Raw genomic sequence first — 15116 nt, forward strand, 5'->3', positions numbered from 1 at the left:
TTACAATAGCCCCATTACAAATATTTACTGAGAAATGTTGGTGTTCAATGTTTATTTTACCTGCTCTGTGTGTGTGTGTGTGTGTGTGTGTGTGTGTGTGTGTGTGTGTGTGTGTGTATAACACGAATGCGGGGCGCTACATCGTGCATCAACTAGATGAAATTTATTGGCAAGTAAAAACAAGCAGAGCGTGCGGAAACACAACAAACTGTTAACCACCGGCGTTTGACAGTAGAGTAATGGAATGGTGCTCCCAGCTGGCGTCCTGAATGTCTCCAGCTCTTCACCAGAGCACTAACCACAGAAAGACAGATCACCAGGCCACACCCCTATGCATTTTGTCACTAGGACTTCATCAGGAGGCTGGCTGGTGATCTGTTGAGGGCAGTTAAATAGAACTCATGAACCAATAAGAAATATGCAGCACAGCATTATCTCATTACATTAAATTCATGAAATTCTTCATTTATACATATAAGCACATATAAAAACATATGCACGCTTATAAAAATGCATATAAAAATACAATGTTTCCATTATATAGTCCATACAATATCATATGAACATAATATTAGGAATAGTAATAATATTATAAAAGACATATTATGCGGGACACTTTTAGAAAATTGGATGGTATGAATAATGCACTGGAGACAAAAAAGAACATAGAATCATCTACAGTATTCCAGGGATTTCTTCTCATGTAATTAGTCTATCTAGATTAGAACATAGCAACATAAATTGGTACCATAAAAATTGGTACAACAAAAAAGGTAACTTAATACATTGATACAATTTACAACATAGCCAAATCATATGGTAGCAAAAAACATCTTTTAATCTGAAGAGGCTGAGCAGAGAACATATTAACCTTGGACAGAAGGTATATTAATTCTTTTTTTCACTCTTTAAATAACGGCAAAATTAGCTTTTTAAAAACTGAGTAATTTCAAACCCCTCATTAAGTCAATGGGGGTACATTAGTATTTAATGTAAGAATCCAAAAAGTCTCCCGTTTAGCCAGCATGTTTTCTCGATCTCCTCCTTTTTTATACACTTTAACATGTTCAATGCCCAGAAATCTCAAATTCGCTCGAATACTATCTTTGCAATGTCTGAAGTGGCTAGAAACACTGGTTCTGAATCTTATTTCTAATGAGAGAGATATATATATATATATATATATATATATATATATATATATAATTACAGAGAGAGAGATAACATAATTTGTATGTGAGTTTGACTTACCCATGTGCCCATGAACGGAGACTCTGGGTTTTAGCTGTCTCACCTTTGTCTAGACTGTTCCTAATTCTTTATAGTGCGGGCAACTGCAGGAACTATAAAGTTTCAGGCAGCAGGGAGTAGAGGAATTTAAGACTGCAGGGGAAGGGGGGCTTCTAGATGCAGGGGAACGTGGGTTTCCCTCTCCAGGGGATAGGGGGGATTAGAGCTGCACTTCAGGAGGAAGGGAGGCTTCTAGCTGGAGGGGGGAATCTGGCTGTATTGTAGATGGAAGGGAGGCTTCTAGCTGCAGGGGAAAGGAGAGGGGGGGATCTGGCTGTATTGTTGAGGGAAGAGTCTAGCTGCAGGGAGAAGGGGGGTACAAGCTGCACTACTGGGGGGAGGAGGGTGTCTGACTGCAGGGGGAAAGTGGGTGTCAGTCTGCAGTAGAGATGAGCGGATTCGGATCTCAGAGATCCGAATTTTGAGATCCGGATCTCAAACCAAGGCAAAACCATACAGTCGAAATCTAACGGCTCGCAAGCTTTCGTCTCTATATAAGGGACCCTGCAGCGGCCGCCATTTCTCTCCGGCTGTGGAGACTGAACATGGAGGGTGGGAAGTGTAGGGTGGGAGAGGTGGTACTACTACTTATTTATGCTGTCTGCTGTGCACTGCTGATCCATCTGGTGCTGTCACTGCTGTGTCCATCTGGGCTGGTGCTGTTGCTGATCCATCTGGGCTGGTGCTGTGCTGTCTGCTGTGTCCATCTGGGCCAAAGTTCTGGACCCCCCAAAAAATAAAAATATATTGTCTTTTTATTTTTTTTCCTGTGTGCATATTAGGCTTAGCCGCAGAAGATACAGCGACGCAACCTAGTGCTGCCCGACTCCAGTCGTCATCAATCTGTGCTCTGGGCCCAAGTTCTGGACCCCCCCAAAAAAGTCTCTTGTCTATTTTTTTTTTTTTCTGTGTGAGATATTTTTGGGTGTGCGCACGACTGCACGTGTGTGAATTTTGTAACCGCACCTTGGCTACACTATTGGTGCTTGTGACACTGCTTCAAGACCGCAGAAAATATGGAGGGCTGTCACATGACAGGAGAGCAAGGCCAAGAACCACATTTTGTAGCTGCCGCCAGCAGTCATCATGATAATGCAAGGCCGTCAACTTCCTTGTCCTCTAGGAAGGCCCATGCCCCAGGGCTTAAGTGACGCCCTGGATATGGTAAAGCTACTTTTACTGTAGTAAAGAAAAAAAAATTGAAAGGCAAGTTGCCTTTAGATAAACAAAATAATGGCAATATGCCCTTCACTACACGAAGTGGCAAGGAAAGGATAAGGCCTTGGCCTTTATGTTGACTGCTGGTTCTGATAGCCCTTTTGCTTGTAGTAGTAGTGGTGGTACCATTAAAAAATTTAAAGTTGTTAAGATGAGTAAGACCGCTCCGGAAAAACTGTGTGCTCTGAGAAATCGAAATCTCAAATCCCAGAGGAGAGTGCAAGTGTGTCTGTGGTTGCCATGTGTGAGCCGACGTACTAGTGTACTGGAGGATCCTCCAAGTTCCAACATTTTGTGTGCCCTCTGTAAATGTGGGGAAGGGCAGTCAACATCTTGCAAATGTAGTCATCAAGGATGCTTCTGTGGAATTGCACATAGAGGAGGAGGATATTTTGGTAGTTGAAGGTGCTAAGGATGATGAGGATGTTGATGATGAAGATTTTCGTGATGAGGATGTTGATGCCGAGGAAGTCCCTTGTGTAAGTAAGGAAACAGCTGTTACCCATGGATTGAAAAAGCCAAAGCCCATTGTTGTCATGCCAGGGCAAAAGACAAAAAAAATCCACTTCTCACCTGTGGAATTATTTCCACCCCAATCCGGACAACAGTTGTCAAGCAAGAGTGAGTAGAGGGAGGGACCTAAACCACCTAGGAACCTCCTAGTTACGTCACTTGGAGTGCATTAATCAATTATCAAAGTGTATGTCGCCAAGTTCTAAAACTCAAAACGTAACAAGTCCAGTGTCACCTACCTGCTCCCTCTCTGTGGAATCCAAGCACCTTCGATCTTCACCACCAACATCTGCATCATAAACATCTTCTTCATTCGTCATCGCGAGTAGTACTGCTGCATCCAATGTTGTTATTCGAAGCATGATTGACTCCTCTCCTATCCATGATTACTCAGAAGGATCCTTGATGACTACGCCTGTTGCTGCTGCTGTTGCTGTGAGTGGATTTTCATCCCAGAAGGGGACCAGGAGGAAGACTACTTGTAGTGTATCCGCCAAAAAACCATTTACTGTCAAACAATCGTTTGCAAGGGCAAACAAGTATGACGGCAATCACCCAGTTGCACAGCAGATTACTAACGCCATACCTGCTATGCTGGTATTAAATGTGCGCCCAGTATCCGTCATTACTGCAGTGGGTTTTCAACAGTTAATTGAGGTCCTGTGTCCTCTCTACCAGATTCCTTCTAGATATCACTTCGCTAGAACAGCAATTCCAAGTCTGTACAAGGACATTAAAAAAAACCTTCTTAATGTCCTCAGAAATACTGTTGTACCCACTGTCCACTTGACCACTGATATGTGGGCAAGTGGTACAGGACAAACTAAGGATTACATGACTGTGACAGCCCACAGGGTATGTGTATTGCCTACAACAGCAGCAGCAACATCTACCAAAAGACAGCTGATACAGAGGCAGGCTACTCTTTGTATAACTGGTTTCACTAAGAGGCATACCACTGAGAACCTTAGAAAAACTCAGGGAAGTCTTTGCTAAATGGCTTACCCCACTTGGACTCTTCTTGGGATATATGATTTCGGACAATGCCACCAATACTGTGAGAGTATTACATGTGGGCGAATTCCAACACGTCCCATGTTTTGCTCACACAATTAACTTGGTGGTGCAACATGTTTTAAAAAATGACAGGGGCGTGCAGGAGATGCTCTCAGTGGCCCGCAAAATATCTAGACATTCGGCAAACGCTTGTCGAAGATTGCATGACCAGCAGGTACTGTTAAATTTGCCCTGCTATCAGCTGAAGCAAGAGGTAGTAACTCGATGGAATTCTACCCTCTTATATGCTTCAGCGGATGGGGGAACAGCAAAAGGCCATCCAGGGCTATACAACGGCCTATGACATAGGCCGTGGAGGGGGAATGCACCTTACTCAAGAGCAGTGGAGAATAATTTCCGTGTTGTGCAAGGTTCTCAAACCCTTTGAACTTGCCACACGTGAAGTTAGTTCAGACACTGCCAGCTTGAATCAGGTCATTCCCCTCATCAGACTCTTGCAAAAACAGCTGGAGAAACTGAAGGAGTAACTGAAGCGGAGCGATTGCGCAAGGTATGTCGGACTGGTGGATCAAGCCCTTGATTCACTTCACCAGGATCCAAGAGTCTTCAATGTATTGAAATCTGAAAAATATATTTTGGTGACCATTCTGGATCATAGGTTTAAGTCCTACCTTGTGAGGTTGTTTTTTTTTTTCAACAGACCGAAATCTAAAACTATGCAAAGAGCTGTTGGTAATAAAAATTGTCAGCTGCAGCCGCATGTGAAACGCCATCATCTCCTCCTTCAGTTTCTGTTGCTGTCAGGAAAAAACTCAATTTTCCTTACAGAATACCTGCTGGTCATGCAGATCGTTCACCAAAAAATTACATCTGGTTGGGCCTGAGAGAACTGCCTACTAGTGACATGTCTTATACCGTGACTATGTCGGACACTGTCTCCATTCACAGAATGGTGGAGGACTATTTCAGAGAGAACATCCTAATAGGCATGTTAGATAGTGCCTTTTCAGTACTGGCAGGAAAAAGAGGCAAGTGGTAGTCCGATACAGAAAACTGGCTTTGCATTATTTAAGTTGCCCACCCTCCAGTGTGTACTCCGAAAGAGTTTTCAGTGCAGCTGGCAACCTTGTCGGTGATCGGCGTAGGAGGTTACTTCCACAAAATGCGGAAAAGATGATGTTCATTATAATGAATTACAAATCCACGAGGAAGACCTCTGCCAACAATTATATAAAAAAATTACAGAGGCGCCTATGGTGGATTCCAGCTGGGACAAATTAATATTGTGTGAAGAAGAGGATGTACACACTGATGGGGAGGAAGACAACAACTTGTAATGTAAAGCCAGTTTGTGTATGGGATCATTTTCATTTCCATGTCCACTGCACATTGGCAGCTTGTTTTATGGGGGTCTAAACAAACCAGTAATTTCAGCCACAATTGGCAGTCCTTGTCACTGAAATGATTGGTTTGTTAAACTGTGAATGTCCTGTTTCGTATACAACATAAGGGTGGGTGGGAAGGCCCAAGGACTATTCCATCTTGCACCTTTTTCCTTTCCATTATGTGCTGGTCCCTGGGGCATTGCTGCCTGACATTTTAAATTAATGTTATGGTTGGTTTAGGAACCAATGATTTGTTTTTTCATTTATTTATTATCAATTTTACAGCCAGGGGCTGCACCAATGAATTGTTTTTTAATTTATCAATTTTACAGCCAGGGGCTGCACAAACTATCAATTCTTCAATCTTCAAGGGTATCCCAACCACCATCTTTACACAGTCCTCAACTCTATTAATAATTATATCAATCAGATTTGAGCCAGCAAGCTGGATGCAACCTTTTAGCCCTTTAACTAGATGAAAAAAATGAATATTGTGAGCTGTGAGGTGGTCAAAATTGACTGGAAACGAGTGGAAATAAATGTTATTGAGGTTATTAATACTGTAGGAACAAAAAAAAATGGCCCATTTTATGTGATTTTTTAGCTGTTTTTTTTTTTTTTTTTTAAGAACAAATCCAGATCCAAAACACGGATGTGAGGTTTTGTCAAAAACCAATCCAGATCCAAAACCAAAACACGGTGGTCGGCGCACATCTCTAGTCTGCAGTGGCCAGTAGTAATTATTTTGTGCTGCAATGCAGGGGAAGGGGGCTTCTGGATGCAGGGGAAGGTGGGGTTCTGTCTCCAGGGGAAAGGGGATTTGGGCTGCACTGCAGGGGAAGGTGGGTTTATGTTTGCAGGGGGAAGGGGGAAGTTGAGGGGGGGGCAATTTAGCTGTATTGTAGAGGGAAGGGTGTACAAGCTGCACTACAGAGGGAATGGGTATGAAATTCCCGTCAGCGGCAGCCTGACAGGAGCAGAGTGCGACGCAGCGGAAGCCCGACAGCGCTGGAAATCCCGATCGTGGATAGGTAAGTATCCACTAACCTCACCCTCCTTAGGGGTGCCTAACCCTAACTTCCCCTCCCAAGTGCCTAACCCTAACCACCCCCTTCCCCGCTGCCTAAACCTAAGTCCCCCGGGGGGGTGCCTAACCCTAAGTTCCCCCCCGGGGGGTGCCTAACCCTCCCTCCCCCTAGGCTAACCCTCCCGGCGGGTTGCCTAACCCTAAGTCCCCCCCGGGAGCCCTAAACCTAGCCCTCCCCCCACCCCCCGCGGCTGTGAATGGAAGGAAATCGATGGATTCGGGCTGCAGGAAGGAGGGATTCGGAGAAGTTGCAATGCACAGAGTCCTGGAAGCAAGTCTCATGAGATGTTGATGCAGCATCCCACGAGACCTATATTGTAGCTCGGTGGTGGATGAACGGTCACTTGAGCTGGGAAGAGGGCAGACCAGAGAGGCAGGGAAATATTGCCAGTTTGTAGTAATCTGACTCTGTGCGGTCTGCAGAGCCGGAGGTGAGAGCAGGCGGGGGCACCGGAAGGACGTCAGCCAGGGTTCCCATCTAATAATCGAGGCGCTGCAGTGCAGAAGCTCTGGGATTGAGCTGCTCCACCAGGCGACATAGTGTCACTCTACCTTTCGGGCCTGGCAGGAAGTTTGGTCTGGCCGCACCTTAAACCTCTATTGCCTCACTGCCACCCCCGGGATCCCCCTCGTGGCACTGCCCGTATAGGGATTTGTAGTTTTTGGTGAATACATCACACACACTTCCCCCTCTTTACTTCAGTACATAATAGCTTTTTTATTTTCTATACTTTTTCTGATATCATTTGATTTTAGTACTTTGCAAACTATTTGGTGGCCATGGAAACCGTGACATATTTGAATATTATTTTACCTGAAATGTATTTGAATTCAGCTTTGTTATTCTTTTTATGCTTGACACTAGACTTAGTAAATAATAGCTCTCTTTTCTTTGCAGACTTTTAGAATGCTGAAAAGATGTCTTAATTTTAACCATTTTTTTTTTTTTATTTCAGGTAATAGTGAGAGAAAGTATTTTACCAAAAAAGAGGCTCAGGACTCCACTCCACCGAAAAACTCTGCCAGTCAAAAAAAAAATTGCACGTAAGAAAAAACGGATTGCTAGTATAAAAACACCATTTACAATGTGGAACACTCCTGATTTGATTGTTACTGAATATTGTTGACCACTTCAGTATCCTAATATCTGCAATTGGTTGTTGGTGTAATGCTGGAATATTATGTACAGAGAACAACTTAATTGCCTCATTTACTTCCTTTTTCAACTGGGCGAGTTCAGAAGTATGATGAGCCTTTTTAGATTCCTACAGTGGAATCCAATTGGCAGCGGGTTTACTGCAGCCTGCAATTCCATTAGTGGGGTTAACCCTGTGTGTCATTTTCCCTAGGTGGACTTCAGGAGCTGTGAAGAAAAGTCAGCAAGAGAAAAGCATCGGGGAGGGGGGGGGGGTTATTTAACGTGTGGGAAAACCCATTGATTACGCAGCTTATGTGGATTCAGTGGGTTTCTGTGCGTTAACCCCTTATTTTCCATGCAGGGAAAATGCTATTTTCATTGAATAGCATTTTCCCGTGCGATGTGGGTAATTAGAAGCTAATTGTATTCCTCCCCTATACTTGTAATCTATACAATGCATAAGCACGGCTCATTTTCATGGGTGGTGCCAGTGATGCCATCTCCTGAGAGGCAGGCTTGGGATCTTGCATGGGACAAATTAATAAACTAGGATCTGTAAAACTACCTGACTCTCTTTCCCCATAGCTCCTAAATTCACATGAATGGTGTTCCACAGATAATAGGGCAAAAATAATAATATATATATATACGCTGCAGTCACACTTTGCACGGCTCACTCTATCACTGGGACATTGCTTCAGACAGTGCAGGGACACGTACGTGGATATCCACATACGGAGAGCTACCTTTCTACATAAGGTTACCATCACTTCCCTAGCACATTGCAAGTAGCCAAAGGGACATACTTGTCTTTTTAGACATAGGGTACCGTATATATTTACGGGAAGGTAACCCCCTCAAAGGGCACACCTACCACCCGGACATTATTTACCCACTTGGGATCAGTCCTATTGGCTGACTTTTTCTTGGCTACTAGTCGGTATGGACAAATACTGAGCTGATATTATAACATAAGGGTACCGTATATATTTACGGAAAGGTAACCCCCTCAAAGGGCACACCTGCCACCCAGACATACCTTGATCCTTCCATATAGGACTTAATCATCATATATAATTTTTATTAGATTATTTTACCATCATACTCCTACTACCAGAAAGGAGACATATAAGAGTCTAAAATAGCCATCCATATCACTAGACGCATTGGTATATGGTGTCTATATAAATAAAAGATTGTTTATAACATTCATTAGATCTGTTGTCATCTCCACATTTTTTACCTTAGCTACATTTTCTATAATATGATATATAGACATGGTGAGCGCATGGTACAAAATCTATTTTTACACAGAGAATGTAGGCATGCCACATATAATTTTAATCAGCAGAAGCTGCTTATGCGTTCTATTCGCACCATTGTGCAAATAAGACGCATTTGCAGGAAAAAGTCGCACGAATAGACACGCTGCGCTCACACATTATGTTTAACACGACTTGTAGTGCACGGAGGTAAGATATATGTGTACACATCTGTATGTATTTTCAGTTCTACTTCTCAGAAGGTATGTGTAACTTACAATACGTACATGCAATATTTAGGGTTTTCTTATGTTTTTAAAACAGCACCATTTTAGACCTCAGTTATGAATGAGTCCCATTGTGGTCATAAAAGCCAACATAGTTACCAACTTGCAAAGAGTTTAGCCTTAATCGATCAGCAGAATAGCGTAAAATAGTTTTCATGTTATTGTGCAATACTGACAACATATGTATCTAATGCATTTGTATTATGCATTTATGTATTGTTGTTTTTTGGGTCTAGTGTACACTGTTTCTTCTTCGGGGTCCATGGAGTCCACAGCCATTATGTTGGGGTATGAATCCCAGTCACCAAACAGTTAATGCAAAAGAGTTCTCTGCTCCCAGGATGCATCGGGGTTCCTCCTCATATACCCCACCCCCTGCCTCAGGTAGTCAGTTCTTCCTGTTTGGTGTGTTTCACCACATAGACGGTGGGACTGCTGGAGCAGTCCTGCAGACGAGTACAAAAAAAAAAGAGTTTACTCTCTATATCAGCGGGTGGTCTGAGCTGTCGTGGAGGCAGCCTCGCGCCTGATTGGAGGCGCACCGGCCACGCGCTGCAACTACCTCCTCCGGCGCCGCACCGCTAGCCTTGGCAGGTCCATGGCAGGGGATTCGGCAGGGGCTCTCAGGCCCTGGACTGCAACCGGATCAAAGGGATGGCAGGTAAGCAGGTGGTTGTGGCGGCCGCTGACGCCGGGACCATTTGGCGGTCCGTCCTCCGTCGGTGAGACTGGCCGGAGGCGCGCTGCAGTCTGGAGGCATACGGCTTGTCTTCTAGCCTAGACCGCTGGGATATGATGTTCCTGACCAGCCGGGGCTTGTGGCGGCAGCCAGGTCATTTTCCCGGGCAGGTCCAAGCAGCATAGGGGAGGTACGCTTCCCCGGCGGCCCCTCCCCCAATCTACACGCTAGTTCAGTCCTCTGGCACAGTGATTGTGGATTGCTCCTCTCAGCCTCCATATAGGGCAGCCAGAGTGTATGTCAGTTGCTCTCTGAACGCTGCTCCTAACAGGACGCTGGGCAGTCTCCCTGTATGCCTTGCCTACTGCTGGTTTAGGTATTTTACAGGGCTCTATCCTACCTAAACTTAGGCTGATTGTGGTAGTGAGAGCTTATATGCATATGGCTCGCAGAGTATTTATGCATGACGTGATTGTTGTTTATGGATACTGTTTCTTCTGTAAAAGAACTGTAATTCCTGTATACTGTCACTGTCTCTCCCCTTCCCTTGCTACAGGTGTGTGGGTTGAGAGTAGAAAGCAGCACATATACGCTCAGAACCTTCATATTAATAGCTCCGGCATGGCCGAGACGGCACTGGTTCACAGATCTACATTCTCTCTCCATAGACACTCCATGGCCTCTGCCATTGAGACCGGATCTGTTGCTACAGGGTCCCTGCTGGTACCCGGATCTTCATCGGCTATCGCTGATGGCATGGCTCTTGAGACCTCCGTCTTGAGGAAGAAGGGGTTTTCCGAATCTGTTATACGGACGATGTTGAAGGCACGGAAACCATCCTCAGCCCGTATATACTATAGGGTTTGGCATACTTTCTTTCAGTGGTGTGAACTGAAAGGGTATGATCCACAGAAGTTCCTGATATCCAGAGTGCTTGATTTTCTTCAAAGCGGTCTGGAAAAAGGGCTCCGCCTGGCCTCTTTAAAGGTACAGGTGTCAGCTCTTTCAGTCTGATTTCAACATAAAATTGCTCTGAGACTGGATATAAAGACCTTTTTTCAGGGGGTGTTGAGGATTCAGCCTCCCTTCGTTTCCCCGGTTGTTTTCCGTGGGACTTGACTCTAGTTCTGAAGGTTTTACAGGCTCCTCCGTTTGAGCCTTTGAATTCAATAGACATCAAGTGGCTAACAGCAAATACGGTATTCCTCTTTGCTATGGCATCTGCACGTAGAGTATCGGATTTAGCTGCGCTTTCCTTCCGGAAGCCGTTCTTGGTATTTCATCAAGATAGAGCAGTACTACGTACTAGGGAGGGTTACCTTCCGAAAGTGGTGTCTAGATTTCATATTAATGAAGAAATAGTAGTTCCAGCATTTCAGGGCACAAGTCTCTCACAAGGTGAGGCTTGCCTGGATGTGGCCCGCGCGTTAAGAATTTATGTTAAACGCATGAACAAATGGAGGAAGTCCGATTCACTTTTTGTGCTTTATGGTTGTCACAAACGTGGCTGGCCAGCCAGTAAACAGACACTGGCCAGATGTATTCGCATGGCAATTTCATTGGCTTATACACAGGCTGGTATGCGGGTGCCGGATTCAGTGACGGCACATTCTACTAGGGCGGTAGGTCCATCATGGGCGGCCCGCCGGGGTGCTTCTGCTGAGCAATTATGTAAAGCAGCCACATGGTCTTCTATCCATACCTTTTTGTCAAATTTTATTCCTTTGACACCTTTGCCTCTCAGAATGCCTCCTTTGGGCGTAGGATTCTCCTCTCTTCCGAGAGTCAGGAGCGTCCCCGCCCGTAGGGTTAGTGCTTTGGGATATCCCCAACGTAATGGCTGTGGACCCCATGGACCCCGAAGAAGAAAATAAGAGTTATGGTATAACATACCTTTTGTTAACTCTTTTTCTTCGAGGTCCATGGGGTCCACAAGACACCCACCCAGACGCACCTGTAGTTCTGGGGGAGGTTTTCCGTAGTTTCTTCTCTTGAGAGTCTGGACTCGTAAGTATGGGTCTTTTCTTTCTTACCCTTTGTTTGTCTCTGCCTGCTTGAGCTTGGTAACGAACCGGCTACCTGAGGCAGGAGGTGGGGTATATGAGGAGGAACCCCGGTGCATCCTGGGAGCAGAGAACTCGTTTGCATTAACTGTTTGGTGACCGGGATTCATACCCCAACGTAATGACTGTGGACCCCATGGACCTCGAAGAAAAAGAGTTAACAAAGATATGTTATACCATAACTCTTATTTTTTAATGCAGTGAATAGATATTTATTAAAGTACATTAAATATGTAACTGCTAATTTCAGCGTTAAGTACTCCTGTCAATGGGACTCGAAAGCACAGCTCGAAGTTAAAGGTTTATTTTTTTTGTTGATTTTTCTTAAATTCTAGATATGACCGAGGAGGAACAACTGGCCCTGGCACTAAAGATTAGTCAGAACGAGCAAGCAAATCACATGGCATATAGAGCAGAAGAAGAAGAAGATGAGCTTTTACAAGAGGCTATTCAGGACAATGTAAATATAAACTTTTTGTAATGTAAAATTTTCTAGTTGTAGATTTGGTAGACAAGTGTTAACAGGCGTACTCGAATCAATTAAATAAATCCTTCTTTATTTTGCTTACTTTATATATAACAGTTCATTGACACTGTCACTGGCTAAACATGGTCTTGTTCTACGGGTTGGGTACGGGGTGGCAGCGTTTGGGATCCCGGCGGTCAGTATCCCAACGCTGGAATCCCGTCAGGGTTAGGAATCTGACACCTGTTGGTAAGTGTCCTAACTCCTCCTCCCTGCTGCCTAAACCTCCCCCCCCCCCCCTCCTCAATGCCTAACCTTAACCCTCCCCCTAGTGCCAAACCCCAACCCTCCACCTAACCCTACTTCTTCTTACAGTTGGGATGCAGGCGGTGGGATTCCGGTGCCGACAACCCGACAGCCGGGACTGAAGCTACATCCTGGTTCTACAGATTGGCCTGATATTTGGGTTACTTACTCGGTACCATTTAAAATAGTGATGCATGTTAGAGGCCAAAGTAAACAGATGTGGAAATAAAATTCTTTGTAACAAATGAAACTTTAAATATACAAATGTTTGTTTGCATTTAACTTTTTAATGCACTGTTTATTATTTAACACTTCTTGTTATATTTTAAGTGCATCTGCAGTTGAAGTGCATTTTAAGCACAATGAGATCTGGTTAACAAGCATTTAGCTTGACAAGATAACTTCAGCCTCTGCCTGACCCATAGTTCTTTCTTTCCATTGAGAATGCAGAACATCCCTACTGCAGAGCCTGTAGCCGAGAGATAAATTCGCCCAAAGGAACAATTGTCCTTGATTGCAACCAACAACTTCATAGCCACTATCCCCTTCTCATATTCTTTAAAGTGCAACCGATGTAGTATTTAGTACCTTGAAAATCCTTGTTAAGGGTTTACTGTCTAATTCACAGAAGTCCTTTTTGAGGCCACTTAATGTATTATTTATTTATTATCTGTTATTTATATAGAGCACACATATAGCACAGCCCTCTACCAATAGCTTTGTTATTGTACTGAAATGTGCCATGACTTTCTTACCTGGCTATCTACCTCCAGGATCTTGCTCTAGCTGTCTCCAACTCCTTCTGCACTGATTCCAACCATTGCTCAGTGAGCAGCAAACTCCTCTCATTGATGTTAGTGTTGCCAGGTGCTCATTTGCTCACTTAGGGCCTGACTCTGAGTCGCATACAGCAGCGTCTGTTGGTGACGCCTGTCTGAGTTTATGTAGATACCGCTACAAACTCCTTCCCCTTGTGTACATCTGTGAGAGGGTGCAAGGTCTGAAACACCAGATTTTAGCAGCCATTCGTTCTGTAATATCGATTGGCGCATCCTTAGATGCCATCATTGGTCGCACCAGTCCTATGGGAGGTGCAATTACTCCATATGACCATGGCCCCTATGCTTGCAGCTGTGTGTCTGTAAACGCAACTGCTTGCATTGACGCACCCGCGATACTCTCTTAACTTGCCCACTGAACAGACCATTTTTGCTTGCACTACTAATGACCTTACAGGAATGTCCGTGACTTTTCCGCCACATTTCTGATACCGTGTGACTTGAATGCATCAGCACCTTTGTGCATTGACTCTGTGTAATGCATTTGCTGTAGGGGTTTTCAGAGATTTTTTGTGCATGCACGGTTGCGGGCTTTGTTTGCCTAATATCTTTTATAAATGGTTAAAAATAGAGAAAAATGTGTGGAGTCGCACCCAAAATCCATAACTGAGCCTAGAATGGTTTTGGAGAATATGGTGAAAAACGTTGTGGGGTTCCTCCTTATTTTCCAATTACCAGCACTAGGCTATAGCAAGGATACACACACAGTGGGGTCCTCCTGCCATTATGGCAACCAGCCCCAAACTTGGTCATCCCAGGGCTGGAATCCCTAGGGAAGTGGGACCTTTCCCCTCAAAAAAAAAAAAATGGGGTTCCCACTTCTTAAGGAAAATCAGCCTTTCCAAGCTCCATCTCCGTGTGAATAAAGCAAAACTGTTTTAATCTTTTATATCACTGGTATTTGGTCCCCAGTTGGCTTTGTACAATTTACCCCACTGCCTCTGAGATGTGCTTGCGTTTGTGTGGCCAACGTGGTATCCTACTGCACATTTGGAGGTTATGCCCCCAAATTCAATACTATTGAAAAGATCTCATTAGAGCTATATCAGGTGTTTAAATTCCTGCTTTACCTTTTTACTCCTTGTTATCTCGTCCACTGCCACAAATTTCACGTACAACACACAAATTGATTAAACGCATACTCAACACAGCTTGATGCCAAATTGCTTCCAAAGTGGTCTCTCCTCCCTACCTTTCTGCTACAATAAACAATATCTTGTTTACTTAACGTGTGGAGTGTATCCCCTCCGTTATACATGATACCCCCAATCACTTCATGGAAGACTCCCTATGAGGCTGGACCCCGATTATCTGCTATTTAGTTTCCTAGTATTTGCATTCTAAGTTTTTATTTTTCTCACTTATATTGTCTCTTCCTCCTTCCTTTCCCCCACCTCCCTCTACCATTACCTTAGTTTATAAGTCAATTTTATGATTGTGCCCTACATGTGTTACTCACTGATATGTTATTTTTCTTTATGCTCATTGTGTGACTATCTATTACTTTTCCTGACTTGCAAAGCACTATGTTTATTCTCAATACTTTCTATGTTTGTGCAAAAATAT

At 44.1% G+C, this 15116-nt stretch overlaps 1 protein-coding gene across 4 annotated transcripts in view; it reads left to right on the forward strand.

Annotated features, from left to right (window-relative positions):
• Positions 1-15116, forward strand: part of UIMC1 (ubiquitin interaction motif containing 1) — a 136547-nt gene that overhangs the window by 43065 nt on the left and 78366 nt on the right. For all 4 annotated transcript variants that reach the window (XM_088465530.1, XM_088465531.1, XM_088465528.1 and 1 more), the window contains exons 3-4: positions 7467-7554; positions 12275-12399. In XM_088465530.1, the coding sequence (XP_088321656.1) occupies positions 7467-7554; positions 12275-12399 (213 nt within the window). The remainder of the gene's footprint in view (positions 1-7466; positions 7555-12274; positions 12400-15116) is intronic.

Source organism: Taudactylus pleione, unplaced genomic scaffold (assembly GCF_031769625.1).
Source record: "Taudactylus pleione unplaced genomic scaffold, aTauple2 ptg001990l, whole genome shotgun sequence".
Taxonomy (NCBI): Eukaryota; Metazoa; Chordata; class Amphibia; order Anura; family Myobatrachidae; genus Taudactylus; species Taudactylus pleione.